Source organism: Buteo buteo, chromosome 18, assembly GCF_964188355.1.
Source record: "Buteo buteo chromosome 18, bButBut1.hap1.1, whole genome shotgun sequence".
NCBI lineage: Eukaryota > Metazoa > Chordata > Aves > Accipitriformes > Accipitridae > Buteo > Buteo buteo.
In genome coordinates, this window is record NC_134188.1 from 26,121,873 (window position 1) to 26,141,522 (window position 19,650).

Sequence of the window (19,650 nt, forward strand, 5' to 3'; positions counted from 1 at the left end):
GTGATTTCTTACATTTTAAAGAGCTTTTTTTTTTTTTAGCGGTGTGGATGGAAAATGGTGTTTGAGTAATGTGGAACTAATCTTATTGATGGAATAATTTCAGAGTTACTTCCTTGCTGTGTAAAGCTGCCTTGAACGTGACATGCAGTTGTTCTTAGGGAATATAAGAGACCAGAAATCCATCACCTTATTTTTAAAGGAGAAGGTGTTTTATGCTTACTGTTGGAATATGGAGTAATTTTAGATCTATTCTTTTCTTGTTCTGCTGGAGGTTATTATGGAGGACCAAGCAAAATATAACTGTAATCTTTCTTTTGTGACTGAGAAACTGAATATTTAATGGAAGTATTGTCCAATTGTTAGTTGTTTGTATCAAAAAAATACCAAAAAAATATTTTTGTTAAAAATTAGAAGAAGAAAAACTTGCATCTAAATAGAATGTCTTTCCTGTATAGGTAATAAAATTTGTACTTTTGCATGTTATATCTCAAGGCATCTATTTGGTGATACAGGTAACAATCCTTTTTTTACGAGATTTGAATTCATGACTGAAGAAACAAAATGAAGTCATCTGTGTAAAAGGACTGGATCCTTTACCTCCATTTGCTGTTCCCTTTAAATGAGTTACTCGGCATGCAGAGATTTATGCAGTTTTATAAAACCTGCTGCAGGACAAACGTACTCAAATATTTTGCTTTTGTTTGTCCTATCTAGTTATGTAACATTACATTATAGCTTATTTGTATATCATTACAAAGAACTGTGTACAGTATGTTTTATCTGTTCAGCTTAGGATGTTGCAGATCCATAAAGTATAATTAGCATGAGCTTTAACAAGAGAAAGAAGCTATCTGAAATAAGTTTTCAAGGAAAATTTAGACAGGATGAATAATTTTACTTTGAATTTAATAGGTGCTTTTCAGAAAGTCTGTTTGCAGATTGGTAGTGTGTATGTCATCTAATAAAAGGTGTGGAAAAAATGACTAATACTTTGTGTGAAAAATACCACTGATAATCGTCTTGGAGAACTTTCAAATTACGTATTGTTAAATTCAGTGGTATGTCATGTAAAATGGAAGTGGTTTTCTGTTCACATAAATCAATAATAAGGCAGCCAGGCAATGATAAATAATCTGCTAGCAAGTAGAAATAAGAAACACACCTTTTAAAAAATGGCTATTTTATCATCGATCTGGCCCATTATCTTTGCTAATTTATTATATATCCAGCCTGTTGTCTGTGCCGTGTGATTTCTTAGAGCGGTTTTAGATTTTGAGGTATGTTTTCATAATATAATTTAATTAGGGTTCGCTTCAAAGTGGTAAATGAAAGCTGTTACTTTTAGGTTTGATGAATTTGATGAGGCAATTGATGAGGCAATTGAAGATGATATCAAGGAGGCTGATGGAGGAGGTATGTTTCTGATGTTATTTGTTTTTCAATGTTGATATTTGTTTGCAATGTTGATAAGATTGAGACCAAATTTATTTTGATATGAGAAGCAACAAATATAATCCTCTCCCTTGAACTTTGTAGTTTACAGTTTGTACTGCTGTATTTTTGGAATCAAATTAAATCATTTCCCTTGGGAATGGCCATCCCAGGCTGCAAAAAGATGCCAAAAAGTATTTGGTAATTCATTTGCTGAGTTTTGGATTTGAGATTGGAATGGTAGCTAGCACTGTTGACATTTGACCCCTATAAAAATTGGGCTCATAAAGCGATCCACAGTTGGACCCCCTAAGGACTGGGTCTACAAAGTTGTCTTAAAAATATTAATCCAGATCTATAAGCACTTGTCAGGTGCATGTGAATAAAGTGAAATTATGTTCTTCGTTGCTTGTTAAGGCAACATAGGGGACCAAAAGAGAGATCTTCAACAGTATCTGAGAGATGTAGATGGATTTGTGCTTCTGCATCACCTTAATTTGTTTGGAGAAAACCACCGTGAAATATTATCCCTCAGTTGTTTGGCTAGTGGCATCTCTGTAAAGACACCAGTTTTCAGAAGCTTGGTGGATGTATACAGACAATCTGAAAATCTATCCGATGTCTGTGGGTGTGTAACACAAGACCCATATAATAAACATAACTAAGTGTCAATAGTAAACCCAGCTTTTCAGAAACTCCACTCCCTGGCCAAACAAAAACTTAAACACTTCATCTCCCAAGGAGGATATTCAGCATTATGAAGAAAATGTATTTTCTGGTATCTGTCCTACTCAGAAGGCACTAGCATTGGCAATAATGTAGGTTTGGGTTGAGTATCAGAATGCCAACACTTACCCACTGTCTTCTGCATGGACCTCAGTATTTCCAAGGGACCACAGCTGGGGCTGTGTGTGTCAGGAGCAAGACTCCAGCCAGAGTCTTGCATGACAAAAAAAATATTCTGCTTTGCAGAAAATAAACTGAAGCTAGAGGCATGGAAGAATGATATGTATAAAGTTAAACAAAAAATAAACTTGCTCTTTTTTACCGTTTCTATCACTGAATTCAGGCATTGGCAGGGGCAAAGACATGTCTAATATCACAGGTCACCGTGGAAAAGACATTTCCACAATCCTAGAGGAAGAAAGGAAAGAAAACAAGCGACCACAAAGGGCTGCTGCAGCACGGCGCAAGAAACGACGGCGACTAAATGACTTGGATAGTGACAGTAATCTGGATGAAGAAGAGAGTGAGGATGAATTCAAGATCAGTGATGGGTAGGTCTGCAATTTAACTTCCACCACAAGTTGCAGACTGCTACAGGCTTCTGTGACTCTGCAGTGCCCCTGCAACGATCATTAGGAGCATGTGCCCAGTGCTGGAACAGCACTGCATGGTGCCAGCAGAAGTCCTCCTGGCCTAGGGGAACGTCATTGTACTGGAAAAACTGCACTCCAGATCCATGCGCTGAAATCATCCAATCTGTATTTTAATCAAAACATGTTCTGGAAATGTTACTGGTGTGTTTGAGGCTACTCTGTGGGGTTCTGTAAACGGTTGTTAGTGAGGGAGCCAGACAGGCTCAGTTTTCTGGCTGATGTGACTGTCTAGCAGAAATCCTTAACAAAGATGTAGCTAAAATGAGGCTGGTTGTTTCCTTTTGAAAATATGTCCTATTTTGTGGGATTTTTATTGGGCCTGAGTGTCATTTAGAAATTGGAAAAGTAAAATGTCCCTATTTAGACCATACAGAACTTGACATGCAGGTTCTGAAGTCAATTCTGGATTTCTGCTTTCTAGGAGATAGAGTTTTGAAACAGCCAAAGAAATGAATTATACTGTAAAAAACAGATACGTATCATGTGAAGCTTTAAACGCTAAATGAGTATTGCTCTGGCTAACTGAAACTCTCTTTCCTTGGAATTTCTCATTGTTCAGTCTGGGGAATTCCTAATGTTAAAAAATTTAATAATAATTTTAGATGTCCTTTATGCCTCAATGAAGAAACGTAATGGAGCATGAGGTCTTTACCATCAACATTTAAAGCTTTACACCAGTCACTGAGTCAATTTACTAAGTGTATGGATAATCTATACAACATAGATGCAAATTCTAAGCTGTGTTTTTCACCTGTGACCATGCTGAGGACATTACAGTGGCACCCTGAATAGTTGAGCTAAATGTGCTGGAAATTTCCAATCAATGAGTGTGGCTTGCGTAAATCTCACAGAATTAATAGTGCATTGATCTGTTAAAGTGTGCTCCTGCATTTTCAAATCCATCCTCTGCTGAATGCCTTCTGGATGTTATACTGGAATTTGCATTCGGCTGGCAGCCAAATGCAAGTGACTGTGTACCTTCAGTGATCAACTGTTTTTAAAAAAGCATTGGTTCACTTTTGAAATGACATGAGTGTTACTAGCTGATAGGTTTGTGAGATACATGTTTTGCATGAGAGCAAGTTTTGTGTTAAGGCACAATAGTCTAATTCTCAGAAATTGCGTAGGACGATGCTTGGTTCATGAAAGGGAGGCCATCTCTGCTAGAACATGGTGGGTGGTTTTTTTCCCCTCCACGGGGATGCTCATCCATAGTTATTGCTATGCAGACATTACATTGCAGTGTACCATATGAACACTCTAGAATCCGTCCTGTGTAAATGTCACCTGCAGTCTCAATTTGACAGTGTGTTTATAGTCACCTGCTGTTCTAATCTGCTGTGTAAAGCTGTATCCCAAGTATACAACTGAAACCTAATGTCAGTGATGGCAGCTTGCTCTCTCTGGATCTTTGCTTCGTGTTATTACTATAAGATCTGTGCGGTTTTTGTGTAAGACAGTACTTACTTTGCATATATCTGTTTCGAATCCTTTGTTTCCGATATCTATCTCTGTTGTCTGTGTTGTCTCTTTGAACAGATCTCAGGATGAGTTTGTTATATCAGAGGAAAATCTGGATGAAAGTGAAGATGACCCACCCTCAAACGAAGACAGTGATTCAGAGTTCTGTGCCCGCATATCCAGGCGACACCTCTCCAGGCCCATGAGGCAAAGCAGGCGGTTACGAAGGAAAACAGTCAAGAAAAAATATTCTGAAGATGATGAAGATGAAGATTCTGAGGACAATTCAAGCAGAGAATCTGGTGAGTATAAGAAGTCTTAGATCTATTAAAAACTCTGTATTGGAGAGAGGAAGAGTGGAAGTCTCGGATTCCTGTCATGACTGACACTAACACTTGCTTTGCTCAAGTCAGATGTCATCTCTGCTATGAAGCAGTTTGCTACTTGTTCTGCTGTGAATATTCTGCAGGAAACTGGTCTTGAGTACTAGGTTCTTGGCATTTTAAGTAATTATGTATTTAAATGAATGCTTGTGCTATGATTCAAAAGGCCACCTTTGTGGATAGTTTCAGCTACCCTGTACCTTCCTGTTTGGCACATGATTGCAGGGAAGAGAAAGGATGGAGGCAAAAACATGCTTCTTTATAATTTCTTGAAGACATTCCAAATACCTTTGAAAAAGCTTCTGAAAGAAACATTTTCCCTCACTTTGTATGGAAGAAAATTCCTTCAGTTGTATGACATTCTGTGTTCTCTGGCAGGCTTGAAAGCAAATGATAACACTTTGAATCTCTCTCTTCTACAATTATGCTTTTTGATCTTTAGTAACTGAAGGGTCTTTGCATCACAGGAGAACCTAGTAATTCATGTTACTCTACTTGTCCTTCAACCAGTTTGTTTTCTGTTTGCACAGTTTGAGGTGTGAGAGTAATACCTCTGCAATACATAAACCTTTTCATGTTTCGCATCTTCCTCCAGAGACTGTCCTCCTGCTTCTGCTTCATTTGAGACCCAGTCCTAGAAAGTGCCAGATATGCAAGCACTTACTTTACTTATTTTTATTGTGAATTTAAGGTACTAAGTACACTGGAGCATTAACTTATTGCAGTGTGTGCTAGCTTTCCAGTGTTTTATCTTTCTCTCTAGAATATAGATGATGAACATGTTGGAGTAAGTTGCTTTGAAGTACTAGTTTCCAAAAGGAGGGTTTCATGCATGGACAGGTGAAGATAGCTATATGCACTTAAAATAGTTGCTGTCTCCCTGTCCTGACTGCATCATTGCGCTAATCATAAGCTGTTATCAACAAAGATGCTGGCAGAGGTCTAAAGAGATTGCTCATCTATTCTGTAATGCACAGGAGCAACTATTTGTTTCCTGGTGGACACACATATGTGATAAAATTGGCTGGTTCCAGTATCATTCCATATATGTCTAGGAGTATAGTCTTAACTATGTGTTTCTCTCTTTCATCCCTGTTAGTGTCCCTCAGGATCCTGCTTTAAGCCTATTTTGAGCTAAGGAAATAAGGTATCCCGCGAGTGGCTTTGTTTTCAGTCTCCAGAGATGGAGTTTCTTTCTGAAGGTGGTTGTTCTTGTTGACTTGCTCTGATTCTTTCTCTAATATTTTAGGAAGTAAAGAGGATGCCACTTTGATCTGTGATTCATGTCAATCACTAACTTAGGAACAGTATGTGACATGTATAGAAATGTATCTTGGGGTAATTGGTTTGGCACAGCTCAGTGAAAAAGCAGCTAAAGTTGATTGAAGGCTATTTTCTGCTGATGTAAATAAATTTAATTCTTAAAGACAGTAGCTGCAGTAGACTGGTGCAGGAAGAACTGTGAATGATGGTAAGTTTCTTCTACACAGTTTCTGTTTTAAGCAAACTTACGAGCAGGTGAGACTGATTTTTGTTGTTAATTTAAATTCTATAACTCAGATCTTACTGGGAGTTTCATCTTGTCAGTGCTTTTTCATCTACCTATTCTTAAAAGTCTTCAAGTAGAGTACAATTTATTTAGATTTTAAAAAAGAAAGGAATTTCCAGTGTCAGTGGTAATGTGTATCATCCACTCCAATTCAGTAAGGTTGTTTCAGCTGTCAGGAATTGTAGAGGAGGCATCTTTGGCACCAGTAGAGCTGAGGGAACAAAAACACTGGGAGGAAACCTTCTGGAGGAGTTTGGGGGAGACAGGAAGAGGGTTTGTGAGAAGATTTTAAAATCAAGCAATTCTGCACTGGCAATGAATGGGGGAACTGATGCATGAGCCTGGAACAGGTCAGGGTAACAAGGCACGATGCTTGAGACTCTCCTTTGCTGGAAGAGCTTATGATTTTATTGGTGCTGGTCTAAAGCTTGTCTAGATTGTGCAGTTTTGCTTTAATGGAATAACACACATCACTGTTTTCTTCTGTACAGAGAGTGGTGATTACACAGATTACAGTGATGACGATTACCTGGAAACTAGGAGGAGAAGATCAAGACGGAATCAGAAGAGACAAGTTAATTACAAGGAAGATTCAGAAAGTGATGGCTCACAGAAAAGTGTCCGATATGGGAAGGAGTTAAGAAGAGTTCATAAACGCAGGCTCTCCACTTCAGATAGTGAAGGTAAAATAAACAGTCCACCATTTGTAGGAGCTGGTATATGTCAGCATTAGCACGAAGAGAAAATTGTATATAATTTGGAGAATCTTCTTTCTAGAGTTCCTTGATGTTTCTCAGAAACTGTTTCCTTCTGAAACAGTTCACTGGTACTTTATGATGCACTGTTACAGTCACTCCTCAAAAGTCATCATTGTCTGAATTTACTGTGTCTGGGATTCCAAAATTGGCACTAATGTAACTGTTTCACCACTTTTCTGTTGAGAGGCCACAAAGCTTCATCCCACAAGCCTTTACAGATTCTGTTTTGTAAGAGAAAGGGTATTACTTCTGGTGCCCTGATCGTATTTGTGCTGGTGGTCAAGACTCATTCAATCTCTTGTTTGAAGGAGCTGTGATAAGAACAGAGGAAGCCTGCTCTCAGTAACGTCAGTCACACCATGAGCGACTGCTGTGCATTTTGATGTGAAATTAGCTTTTACAAAAGCAACCACTGACTTCGGGTGCTTTGCATTCTGAGTGCCCAGCTTATGAGACCTTAGGCCCAGCTTTCAGAGATGCTGAGCGGTACAGGTTGCAGTGGATGCCAGGCTTCCTCAGAAAATCAGCCATGCTTGACAGGCCAAGCACCTCTGATTTGTGGGCAAGTTTTGAAAGTGCTGGCCTGAGTTTACAGAGTGTTAGAGGACCCTCTTAGATGAAGGGAAACAAGTACAGTATCTCGAAAACTTGATCTTGTACATCTGTACAGTCTGTTGTCAGAAGTACGATGTATAGTTTTTTGCTGCCTGCACTTGTGACTTTAAACAGTGCCTGATTGATGGTGTCTTTTCTCCATGGAAATCACAAGGAAGACAGCAAATGGTGTTTGCCATTTGATTTTTCAGTCTCTGTCTTTCCTCACCTAAGCTGTCAGTGTGGCTGTCAGTGTGCAGGCAATGTTCCAGTTTGCCAAAAAAAAAAAAGCCTCCCATTAAAGGGCAGCAAACTTCAGGTGACACTTAGGCAGTGTTCATATGCTTTGGAAGAAGTTGTATATAAATTTGGGGGTGGCGGGGGTACGATATAGTTTTGTGTGTGTGTGTATACATATATATGTATCTTTTTATGATAGTGCAGCCATTATTTGGGCTCTCAGTTTCTGGAAGGGTCTAAAGCAGGTGATGTGAGATTAGGGCTACAGTTCTGTGTTATTCCCGGCATGCAGTTACCACTTTAAGAGGGGGATACACCTGCCTCCAAAGCTTCTGGTACTCCTCAGATTGGAAACAGCATATCAACAAATTGTTGGTCTTTGCTACTTGAGCAGTTTATTGAAAAAGGAAGAAGAATGCCAGTGTTCTGACATGGTTGGGGAACCTGGGGAAGGAGACAGAAATGCGTGTGGTGAGAGAGGGAGAGATGGCTTTTTAATGTGTGAAAGATGAAAAATAAAAAAGTGTAATTGTTTTGGTTGCACTCAGATTTGCTAATGGCTTTAAGTCTGCTGCTTATTCCAGAGAGCTACACATCTAAGAACTCTGAAGATGATGAGTCCACAAAGGGGTCAAAGCGACTGATTCGAAAACGTCGGCGAAGTACAGACGACTACTCTGAGGAAGAAGGAGAGGATGAGGAAGAGGAAGGGAGGCCTGTCCGCAAACGGCTGAATCGAATCGAAACAGATGACGAAGATAACTGCGAAAACGCTAATGATGACGCAGAAAACCCCACTCCTGCAAATAAGCTGCCAGCACCACAAGCTCCTCAAGACAACACCAAGAAGCACTGCTACCGGATAGAAAGCGATGACGAAGATGACTTTGATAATGTAGGGAAAGTAGAGAGCCCTTTGGACTACAGTCTGGTGGACTTGCCTTCCACCAACGGACAGAGCCCAGGTAAAACCATTGAGAACTTGATTGGCAAGCCAAGCGAGAAGACCCAGGCCCCCAAGGACAGCACAGCCAGTGCCAGCCTGGCGCCCAACGGGACGGGGAGCGGGCAGGAAGCAGTAGGGCCGGAGGAAGATGAAGATGAACTTTTGAGAGTGACTGACCTTGTTGATTACGTCTGTAACAGTGAACAGTTATAAGACTTCCATTTTTGTGCTAATTTATTCCACGGTAGCTCATACCAGCGGGCCAGTTATTAAAAGCTGTTTTATTTTTCCTAGAAAATTCTCCACTACAGTATCACTTTTTAGAAGCAAGAATTTCACCAGTCCTGCAGTCTTTCTGTGAAGTGACCAGTTTTGAACTTTGAAGATGAGAATTGCTGTAAATTCCCTCTCTTACCCCCCCTTCTCCTTCCAAGTCCATGGTCCTGGGTAATTTCACTCACAAAAACCTTATAACAACAAGAGATTTGTATATTTTTGACTTTATATTTCCTGAGTGCATACAAATTTGTGGAAATGGGTGGCCTAAGAAAGCATTCCAAATCGGTCAGGGCCCAAACCGGAACTGGGGTGGGTTTGGCTCAAGGGGTGGGGGTGGGGGGGTGCAGAAGCACTTGTGCTTTAGCTTTTTCATATGAGATATATATTATATTTAAATGTTCACAACTTAGATTACAACTTAACAGACAGTTAAAAAAAATTAATGTCTGTACTGTCGCATTTTGTGAGTTGTAGGTTAACATACCATAGCTCATTTTAGTAATCACCTTCATGGAAGCAGTTTGATTTTGATACTGGAGGCAGACAGAGTTATTAGAGGCCAATAAGGTACCATAAGCAAGAACTCTACTATCCATTATGACTTGCAGACTTTCCTAATAAACATCCTTTAAAGTGTTTGTACAGTAAAGTGTACTGTAATGAAGTTTTTGACAGTCGAAATACGCTAGCCATGAATTTATAAAGCTATCTCATACATAGTTCATCAGATGGTCTTCGATGCACAGTGTCTAGTGGGAGGACGTATGGATGTGAAGTTAGTCTGTAAGTTGGATGGCATCTTGACGTGCTGCAGACTTGTACAGACAAAAGAACCCTGCGGTAGCTGCCCAGCCACTCGAGTTTCACCATCTGTTGGAGTACTCTGAATGAAATACGTTTGTACAAATGGCATTGACCACAGGATGACAGTGCATCAGAGGATTGAGGGATTTTCAAATAAACCGTGACTGGTCCATTCATGTCCTTAATATCTACTTCAAATTGAAGTAAACAAATGGAACAGTTTTCCTTTTGGAGGTTTTCTGTTTGGGGTTTGTGTGTGTTTTTGTTTTGATTTTACTTATCTGCCTGGATGTATTAGCAGGTTTTGAATGTAGTGTTGGCCTTTGGCCATTAGAATTTTCTTAAAATACATTTTAATAATTGTCATGTGACCAACTGATTTCAAGAAGGCAGTATTTCTGAGAGAAAACGCTTGACTCCAAGACATCTCATCAACTTTTGAGTGGGCATGAAGTGATATGTGCTTTTATTCAAGGGAAAAAAAAAAAAAAGACAACAGAAGAAAAGAAAAAAACCACAACACGGGGCACAAAAAGAGCAGAGCTGAAATTTGCTCTGGGTAGCATTCAGTTTTCTCTTTACTCTGAATTAAGATGCAGGCTGTAGCATTTGTACATGTTGTAGCACACAGACAGCTCAAACAGATCTGCCAAACATTGAAATCCAAAAAGGTCACATCTGTTAATCCTTTTGCTCTGAGATTTGGATTTTTGACTGGTGTTTATGTCCATTGCCGGCAATGGATGCACCAAAACTGCTGCTGCCACCGAGGAGTGAGTTCTCCTTTCCTGCCCCACCTGATTCCCTTCCATTTTATTGTATTTACTAGTCAGTCATTAAGCACTTCTGTTTTCTTGTAATAAAACCGGCATTAGGCCTTTACTAAATACCTCTCTAGAAAACCTAGATCCAAAAATCACCTACCTTCTGGCCTTGAAAGTCTTGGTTTTGTTTCCCCACCTCTTTCTCCACGAGTTCTATCAGAACCACTCCATGACTCTTACTCATTTGGGTTCTAGCAGTGCACATACCCTGCTATAAAACTAGAATCAGCAGAGACACAGAAAGATGGAACTTGCTCATTATCTGCTGTGCTAAGCAAGCTTGTGATTTAAAAAAATGAGAAATCACTCTTTCTACATGAGAACATAATTCCATTAAAGATTAAATATTTTTCCACCTTACTGATGTTAACTATTAACAGTTTCCATGAGCAGGCATTAAAACAGTAGTGAAAAGCCACAGAAGTTTAGAATGTTCTTAAAAGCATATGTAGCATTTTAAGCTACTCTAGTGTTTTTCTTTGCTTAGGTGATGAATAAATGTAGTGCTTCTACATTTCTAATATACTTGTGTTTTAAAACAAGCAAGAACATATGGCTTCCAGTTTTCAATGTTAATAATTGCTGAGCATTTTTCATACTTGCAGTACAAACTGTCCAATTCGCATGCAGCAACACTGTGCAACCAATGGTTTCTCATTTGTTTTGGCAGTGCCATAATCCTTTTTGCTGCCTGATGGAGCCTTTTAGTATTGGGTCAGTGCTGCAGCAAACACTTTTGCTTGCAGTCAGCCCCAAATGTTAAATACTTAGTGGGGAAGTAATTGTAAATGTAGGAAAATACAAAAGAGTTACAATACTGAATATACCAACCAGGAAAAAACAGTACTGAATTGGGGAGTGATGTAAAAGCAGGAAAGACCAGGAAGCAGAATTGAAGCATTGAAGCTTACATCAGGAGCGCCGCATTTTAAAAATGTGGAATGACAAGTTATTACCAAGTTTTACTTTCTATAGGTCACTTTTCAAAAACAACTTTTCTGACTACTAAGAGGTCACCTTTGGTACCTGAGACAGCTTCATCCCCCAGGATCCAGAGTTCCCCCTTAGACCAGTGGGAATGTTGTGCAAGTAAAAACTGCAAAAAATGCCCTAGAAAGTCTTAACATTTTCAAACTCTTATTTCTCTCATTTCTAAGGCATCCTGCTTGGTGGAAAATGTACAGTCTCCTGTTTTGAAAGATGATATTTTCTGACATGAGGCTAGCTGACTGCTGCAGAGGGTTCATGCTGTTATAGTATGTATATGTGATTCCAGAGTGGAAATGTCCTCCTGGTGTCCTTACAGTCTTGTGGTCTTCTGTACTCATCGTAAATCAGAAGTTAAATGTCTTTGAATAGTGATCTTCAGGTGTGGCTTTGGACTAACAGAAAGCTCAAACCATATAAGAAGCAGTGAAAACTGGCCAGGGATTTTTTTTCATGTAATGGATTTAAAAGTACAAGAGCAAGCAGCTATTGGCTGAACATACAAAGCATTTATTCAACAAACGCTTGTTTATTCCACACAGGTTGTCACCAAAAGCCTTGTCTTTTTTAACTGCAAACTCTTCAGAGTGTAACTGATTGGGAAGAAAGTGAATTGACTTCTTTGTGGAGTTTTAAGTAGCATCGGTGAGGGGAAGAACCTATAAATCGAGTGGAGGAATGGACTTTTTTTGTGTCACCAAGATAAATGATGGCTGTTTGTTTTCTTGCATGCAGCTCGTGTGACTATCGGCGACACAAAGTACACAGTAGGTCTGATCTGTAATTAATGAATGTGGTGCGTTAATCTAACCAGAAGGGTAGTTGAATTAAGAACTCTGTTTCACCACAGTTGCTGTGTTCTAGTTTTTGAGTCTTCTAAACCTGAGCATATTCTTGATTTTAAAATGGAAAATGACATCACCAAACTACCAAAAAAACCTTAGTGTTGAAATCTTGTAGGAAGATCAGTGCTGAACAATCAACTCTCTGATAGTTTGACTTCGTACATCTTGAATTACATTATAAAATTATGCATCTTCTTGATTTTTTTAATGAAAAATTGCTCTAATAGCACTTGAGAGTAACAGAGATGCTTTTTTCTAAATTGCTCATTTATGAAGTATGTCACCTTCAAGATTTCTTTGCATTAAAGTGTCTTAGTCACTCTTCATATAGTGGGAGCTAATGACTTAGTTGGACTTGTTTTCTGTTCACTTCTGTTTTCTAATTGCTGTGTCTGAACTCTTGGCGAGAGACCTTACTCAAAGAACCTCAAGGGGAAAAAAATATATGTTCACAAAAGAAAAATTGTATGGCAGTGGTACACTTGTTCTGATTTGTCTTCACATCTATCATTTGAACTACATTGGTATCCAGATCCTGCAACTGTTCAATAATTTTAATAGTTCACTGTCAGGGTGTCCATTTTATACCTGTTTTTAGGTGCTTACGACTTGGTTTGCAATGTTCTTCAATAGGAAGGCCTGGTCTAAACTTTAAAATAATTGTTTCAAATTACATATTTTCACAAACTTCTCTTATGAAAAGTAAATGAGGAATTTTTATGGCACCTACTTTTTAAAATTCACTTTGTACACAGTAATTGAAATAAATTATGGCAGTAATGCCAGCCCCCAGAACTGGTCTGATGAAGAGATTTGTATCATCTAGTTCAAAATGGCAATATATAGGCCTTGAAAATTGGTTTTGGTACACGTGCAGCGACTACTATTCACAGGCTTGTAATACGGATATAATGTGCAGCGCGCACCCTAGATACGTATTTACATTTGATGTATGCTTCCGATTCACTGGGTATATAAAATCCTTAAATATATAGATATATATAAAAAAGATCAAATATCTTCAACCAAAACAGTAACTTTCTGAAAAAATTTGTTTTGAATATGGTGGGGGAAACTCCAGCAATTCACGTGAAGGAGTGCAATTCTGGAATTCCTGAAGTGTTTAAAACTTCTAAAGAAGCATTTAGGATATTGTCTGAAGCAAGGATTTGCAGGATCAAGCCCACATTTCCTGATAGTCTCTTCTTCCTCCCCTTCCCTAACAGTTGGGGTAGGGACTATATCTCGCTTAAAATGTTGGAAGGCAGAAAGTAAAAAATCCAACAGAAATGATCCTTATTTTTTTCAGTATATACTGATGTAAGAAAAATTTTATATGACTAATTTTTGATGCTTTACAGTTGAGTACCCAATCTGAGACCTAGCGGAGAGCTCTGGCTTCAGAAGTATTTATCAACCGAAAATTATTTCTCAAGCTGGACACCCATCAGTTGGGGTATCGAAGATTATTAATCACGTCTGAAAACACGCATCACTTACAAGCTCTTATTTTAGATTAGGTGTAACTAACTGCGATAGTTCCAAACAGCAAAAACATGTGCTTGGGAATTGATTGTCCCAACGCTTCAGAGTAATTTAACTTATTTTGTATATTGCAAAAGATGTATATTGCTTAGTATGACACTTAAAAAAAAAATTGTGTACAGCTTCTGGGGGAAAGAATAGAACACTCTAAAGTAGATAAGAAGTTTTTATAATTGAATATGTGGTGTAAAGGCTCCAGATTTAACTGCAATTAAAAGGAAGTCCTACAACTTGGGTTTTTGACTATCATTTTGTAAATGCTGGCACCCCGCACCTGAGCTGAGGAGCAGGAGTGGGGACAATATAGCAGTTAGAGGGGACACGTGCTTAATGAAGGCACTTGTCTGCGAATATATCTACTATTGCTACATATAACCCCAAAGGTTACTAACGAGAACTGAACGATAAGAGTCGCTCTGTTCGTTCAGTTGGTTTACTTTGTGCACTTTGCAGCACTTTGTGTATAGTCAGTCTCACTGGTTCCCCAGGTGCAGACAGAGTTGCTTTCTCCTGCTGTTTGAATGCTTGTTCAAATAACAGCAGGAGATGGGGAATGGATGGAGGGAAGCGGAATGGAAAAATGTGTATGCAAACCCATGCCATTTGCAAGACAAGTCTTGGACAGGCCTAAGAACTACTTCTGAATTGCCCTTTAAAGACTGTATTCCCAATGGAAGGTCTCCATTTAGGAGAATCATCCCGATACCCTCCTTGTCTCATTCTGACCTTCAAAGTAACAGTAAAAGTTACTTGAGGTCTCCTTCCCTGAGGGAATCGGTGATGTTCCATCAGCACAATGTGGATGTGGAGAAAATTAGGATCAGTCCGTGGAGTATTATGACAATGTTTGCCTCTGGGGACGTCGGTCAGAGTCCACACAGTTTGCTTTGTTGTTTGTTCCTGTGTCCCACACAACTAAACTTAGATTAGTCTGTCAGAACTTGACTTAAATGATTCTGTGGGGATAAAGTCCTTCTACTAAAACATATAATAGGCCTAGTTACCAGTGCACCATTTGTTAGTTAGAGCAGTTAAAAGTCCTTAATAGATACTAATCTGCTACTCCAGTTAGTGGTAGAAAAGGAAATCAAATCATAAAGCTATAAGCCTTGTTTAGTTTTCCATTTCATACTCGTTATATGGACTCTAAAATCTTGTACAGTATCTTATTCCTATACTCCATTCATTAAAATGGTACTCCTCCCCCTAACTAGCATTAAAATGATTTGTTGTTGATGCCAATGCGGTCGCTAGTTCCTACCTGTGTTTCACAGCCCTCCTGCAGCAGCCAGGAGATGGTACGTGACCCATTCAAAAGTGTAGTGTCACCGTTCTCGGTATGCATGACGGTTCTCGCATAGGCACAGGTCCTGTACGTTAGACAAACATTGGGTAAATTCAGTGTCCTAGGTAACACGGAACAGGTTACTTGCTAGCAGAATGGTTATCCTCCAATACTCTGTGAGAATTAGATCAAACCTGCCAGATAGGTCTCTTAAAATTTAAGATATACTTACATGAAATACAGTTTTGTCTTACTCCTGTGTGCTGTTTATATGTTTGCAAAGAAACCTTGAGTCCCTTAAAAATGATCTCATTCACAGTTGGCCTAATTTTTGTTTTCTTTCTCTAAAGAGTTAACATGGTAACGTTCCACAAGCTGAGCTCTTTACTATGTAGAGTTTAACCCTTGCGTTTCTGGAGTCCTGAACCTTGATTTTTCAGTCTCTCTTCAATCATGACTTGCTACGGTGTCAAAGGGAAAGGACTGAGGGGACACACACTGTGTGTGTGTGGAGTGGGGGGGAGATATGTTGAAAAAACTGGAAGTGTTGTTCTTGTTGCACATAAATCGGGTGGTGCTTTCACTGTCTTTCCCCCCCCACCAGTAATACCACGTGCATGTAAAACATGATGCATTAAAACTTTTTTAAATGGAAGTCATGGTGGCCTCAGTGCTCAAAGGGTTAACTGCAGTTTATTAACAGCTAATGTTTTTAGATTTGCAGTACACAACTGTTTAAATACTGTATTCCTTGTAAATGAAGTAAAAAAAAAATGTTAAGGCTGGTGCCAATATTTTTGTTAATGAATTGTTCAGCGTTGTCTCTCACTAAAGTCTGGTCAGAACTCTTTGTGTATAAGCTGGGCCTGAAGCCATTTTATAGCTTGTAGGCCTAATTGTGTAACTTTTCTTTCATAATGTTTTTGTTATAATATCTACTGTCATTTCTTTCATATAAATATGACATGTAAATTGTCATAATAAAAAAAAATTGAAATAACTTATGTACAAAGTATAATGTGTATTGAAGAAACAAGTGCTTTTTAATGGTCATCACATGTGCACATACATTTCTTTTTTACTTTTAAAATAAGCACCGAGTAACAGCTGCTGCATATCGTTCCAGCCCATGACGGTGCCACTGCCTGCAACGGGAATGGAGAACTCGTGTTTTCTGTGGATTTTGTTATGGCAGCTCAATTGACAAGAGTTTTTCTTTCTTTGACCAGCTCTGGCTGACAGTGGGGAAGACCTGATGGATTTATTTTTGCAGTTCTGATGATTTTCTGTCTCTGTTCCATCTTATATATAATTTTTATATCCAAATTCATAGTGGTGTTGCAGTCACTTGACAAAAACCAGTAGCTTGAACAGGGTTCAGTGCTTGCCTTATGCTACAACACCCATTTCGTCAGCTGTTGTAGTTGTGTAACGGCTGAATTAGTGGTGAATTCTCACAGCTAGGGAGAAAATCTGCCTGGTTGTTATCGGTATTTGTTTGCAAGGGTCGTACTTGCAGCCGGCACCATACCCAGCTAGGCTGTTCCAGCATACATCGGTGAGGTTTCCACGTGATGCTGATGAGAGAGGAGCTAGGTTCATCTGTTCAGGCTGAGATGTGTAGAACCGCTAGATGGAAGCTTGCAGAGAAGCACTGACAATGTAGATGTTCTGAGATGTGGCTATGGCAAGGGACATTGATGATGTTTTAGGACTTTTAACAGGAAAAAGTCAGGGAGAGAAGTGAATCAAAGAAAAGGGTAGCTTCTCTCTGTGTGAATCACTGAAGCCTGTCAATCTTTTTTTCTTTGAATGTGTCTGTGGTTAGTCAAGCTACTGCGTGTTCCTGTAGTGAATAGAAATTGCTGTGAAATCCATCCTCTTGCTCCAAATGCAATGCCAAAATTTTACATATGCATTTTTGATGGATTCTGAGTGTTTTAACTGGCCACTTACAGCAGGCAGTGCTGTGTAGTCAGCAGAGAGGAAGCAAGTGCCCTTGGGTGGCAAGTCCTACCTTCTGTCCCATGATGACTCTTAACCCTGTGAAGGTACCTGCTGCTCTCCCTTGCCTCTGAACACAGCCCTGGTTGACTTAAATCACTCCGGGACATCCAAGGTTCAGGCACTGGCATGCGGGTGGATCCTAATTCACTTTTTAAAGCTCTTACAGCTGAGGAAAAAGAGCTTTCAAATAGTGCTATTCTGTTTGGTTTGTGAACTTACAGGAAATGTCTGCCTATCCACTCTGAAGTTCTGTTAGATGCAACACTCAGTACTGGGGTACCAAGTGTGTGGAGCTTGTAAACGAGGAAGATGTGGATTTCTCCTCCTCCCCAACACCTCGGCCTCAAAACCAACTTCCCACCCTGGGCTTAAACCATCTTTTTTCCCTGTCTTCTTTTGGAAGAGTGGTATGTGACACAAGAAAGAGTCACATTTGTGTGCAGGAGGAGAAAAGAACTCTGTGTTGCTCCACTGCAGTGGCTTAATTCAACTTCAATCACTCAGAAATTTTAATTTAAAACAATCTAAAGGAGTTGTCGTGTGATTTCCAGCTACCTACAGAGGTGGTGAGGGCTCTCCATGGCTGAGATGGACAGCCGTGTTAGGTAACAGGGGATGGACATGAGCAGGAATATTGATCTATACCTGCTAATTGTGGTGAATGCATCTTTCCAAATATTTGCATCTCTTCCCACCAACTGCTGCTGGTTGATCTGTATTCATGGATGAATAGTAGAATTTTGTTTCCAGATAAGCACTGTCTCGGCGTGGCAAACTTGAAGACGGTCGAGAAACTTCCTTTTCCTCATCTCCTGTTGCCTCTGTAGATTTTTTCAAGCTATTCTAGCAGTGTTTAAATATTACCTCATTGTGGAAGTTGCTTTGATTTCGGTCAAGGTGGTTATTTGTGTGAATAATATTTGCATAATTAGAATCCAGAACGGATAGACGTGGCTGAGGAGCTTTCCAAAACATTTTAGAAAGCTCAGCCTAAAAGAACCACGTTATGTTCTTGTTCCCCCTGTTTCTTCACACATTTCTTTTTCCAGAATGTGCTGCTTTGGCTTTTTGCTATCCAAGACCATAACTAGGAAAGTCTGGAGAAGGGAAAGATGGAGACCTAATTCTGTTAGTAATTGGTTTGTGTTTGTGAGAACCTGGGTTTGCACATAGGTAGGTAAATGACTCCTTAAATGTAAATTCAAATTGATCAAAGGGAAGATGCCCTGGTTTCGGCTGGGTTAGAGTTAATTTTCTTTCTAGTAGCTGGTATAGTGTTATGTTTTGGGTTCAGTATGAGAAGAATGTTGAAAACACACTGATTTTTTCAGTTGTTGCTAAGTAAGGTTTACGCTAAGTCAAGGATTTTTCAGCTTCTGATGCCCAGCCAGCAAGAAGGCTGGAGGGGCACAAGAAGTTGGGAGGGGAGACAGCCAGGACAGCTGACCCAAACTGGCCAAAGGGATATTCCATACTACGTGACATCATGTCCAGTATATAAACTGGGGGGAGTTGGTGTATGGGGGGGTGTCGCTGCTTGGGAACTAACTGGGCATCGGTCAGTGAGTGGTGAGCAATTGCATTGTGCATCACTTTTTCTGTATATTCCAGTCCTTTTATTATTATTGTCATTTTATTATTGTTATTAGTTTCTTCCTTTCTGTTCTATTAAACTGTTCATATCTTAACCCACGAGTTTTACCTTTTTCCTTCTGATTCTCTTCCCCATCCCACGGGGTGGGGGGAAGCGAGTGAGCGGCTGCGTGGTGCTTAGTTGCTGGCTGGGGTTAAACTACGACAGAAGATTAAAAACCATGACAAGGTAACCACTGCATGGGCTCTTGGTGAGTATGTTGCTACTGCAGGAGCATTTGCCAGCCTGAGAAGTCAGGGAGAAGAGATGTTTGCAGTGATGCTGCCTCGCTGATGGAGTTATCAGGAGCATCTCCTGACAGAGATGTGCTTTACTGGTGCAGACTGAATGTTACCATTTATTTACTCGCCCTGTTCTGGTGTAATCCCTCTTTCTTACTGCCGTAGCATGTGTCATAAGAGAAACTTGCTGCAGAAGTGGTGTAAATCCAGGGGAAGATGCAAGGCCAGTGTTCGTGAAGGGACGGCAGCCTTCCTGTTACTGCAATCCGCTGTCACAAAACTATCCCCAGCTCCCTGATGGCAGTTCACCAGGTACATGCTGTAGTAGCATCGGGCTCCTGATGTCAAGTTCATCACTGCTGAGAGAAACCAACTGGATATCCTTTAAGCAATTCAGGTACTTGTGACTGTCTTTTTCTTCTCCATGTGTATCTATCAGGCACTGGGTGCTGGCCATC

The 19,650-nt window shown here is 39.8% G+C and overlaps 1 protein-coding gene across 2 annotated transcripts in view; it reads left to right on the top strand.

The window, feature by feature from the left end:
- The window catches only part of RSF1 (remodeling and spacing factor 1), a 65,053-nt gene extending 48,835 nt beyond the window's left edge, over positions 1–16,218 (top strand). For both annotated transcript variants that reach the window (XM_075050189.1, XM_075050190.1), the window contains 5 exons: positions 1,346–1,413; positions 2,501–2,708; positions 4,350–4,573; positions 6,695–6,886; positions 8,380–16,218. In XM_075050189.1, the coding sequence (XP_074906290.1) occupies positions 1,346–1,413; positions 2,501–2,708; positions 4,350–4,573; positions 6,695–6,886; positions 8,380–8,954 (1,267 nt within the window). In that variant the 3' untranslated portion in view covers positions 8,955–16,218. The remainder of the gene's footprint in view (positions 1–1,345; positions 1,414–2,500; positions 2,709–4,349; positions 4,574–6,694; positions 6,887–8,379) is intronic.
- The last annotated feature ends 3,432 nt before the right edge of the window (positions 16,219–19,650 follow it).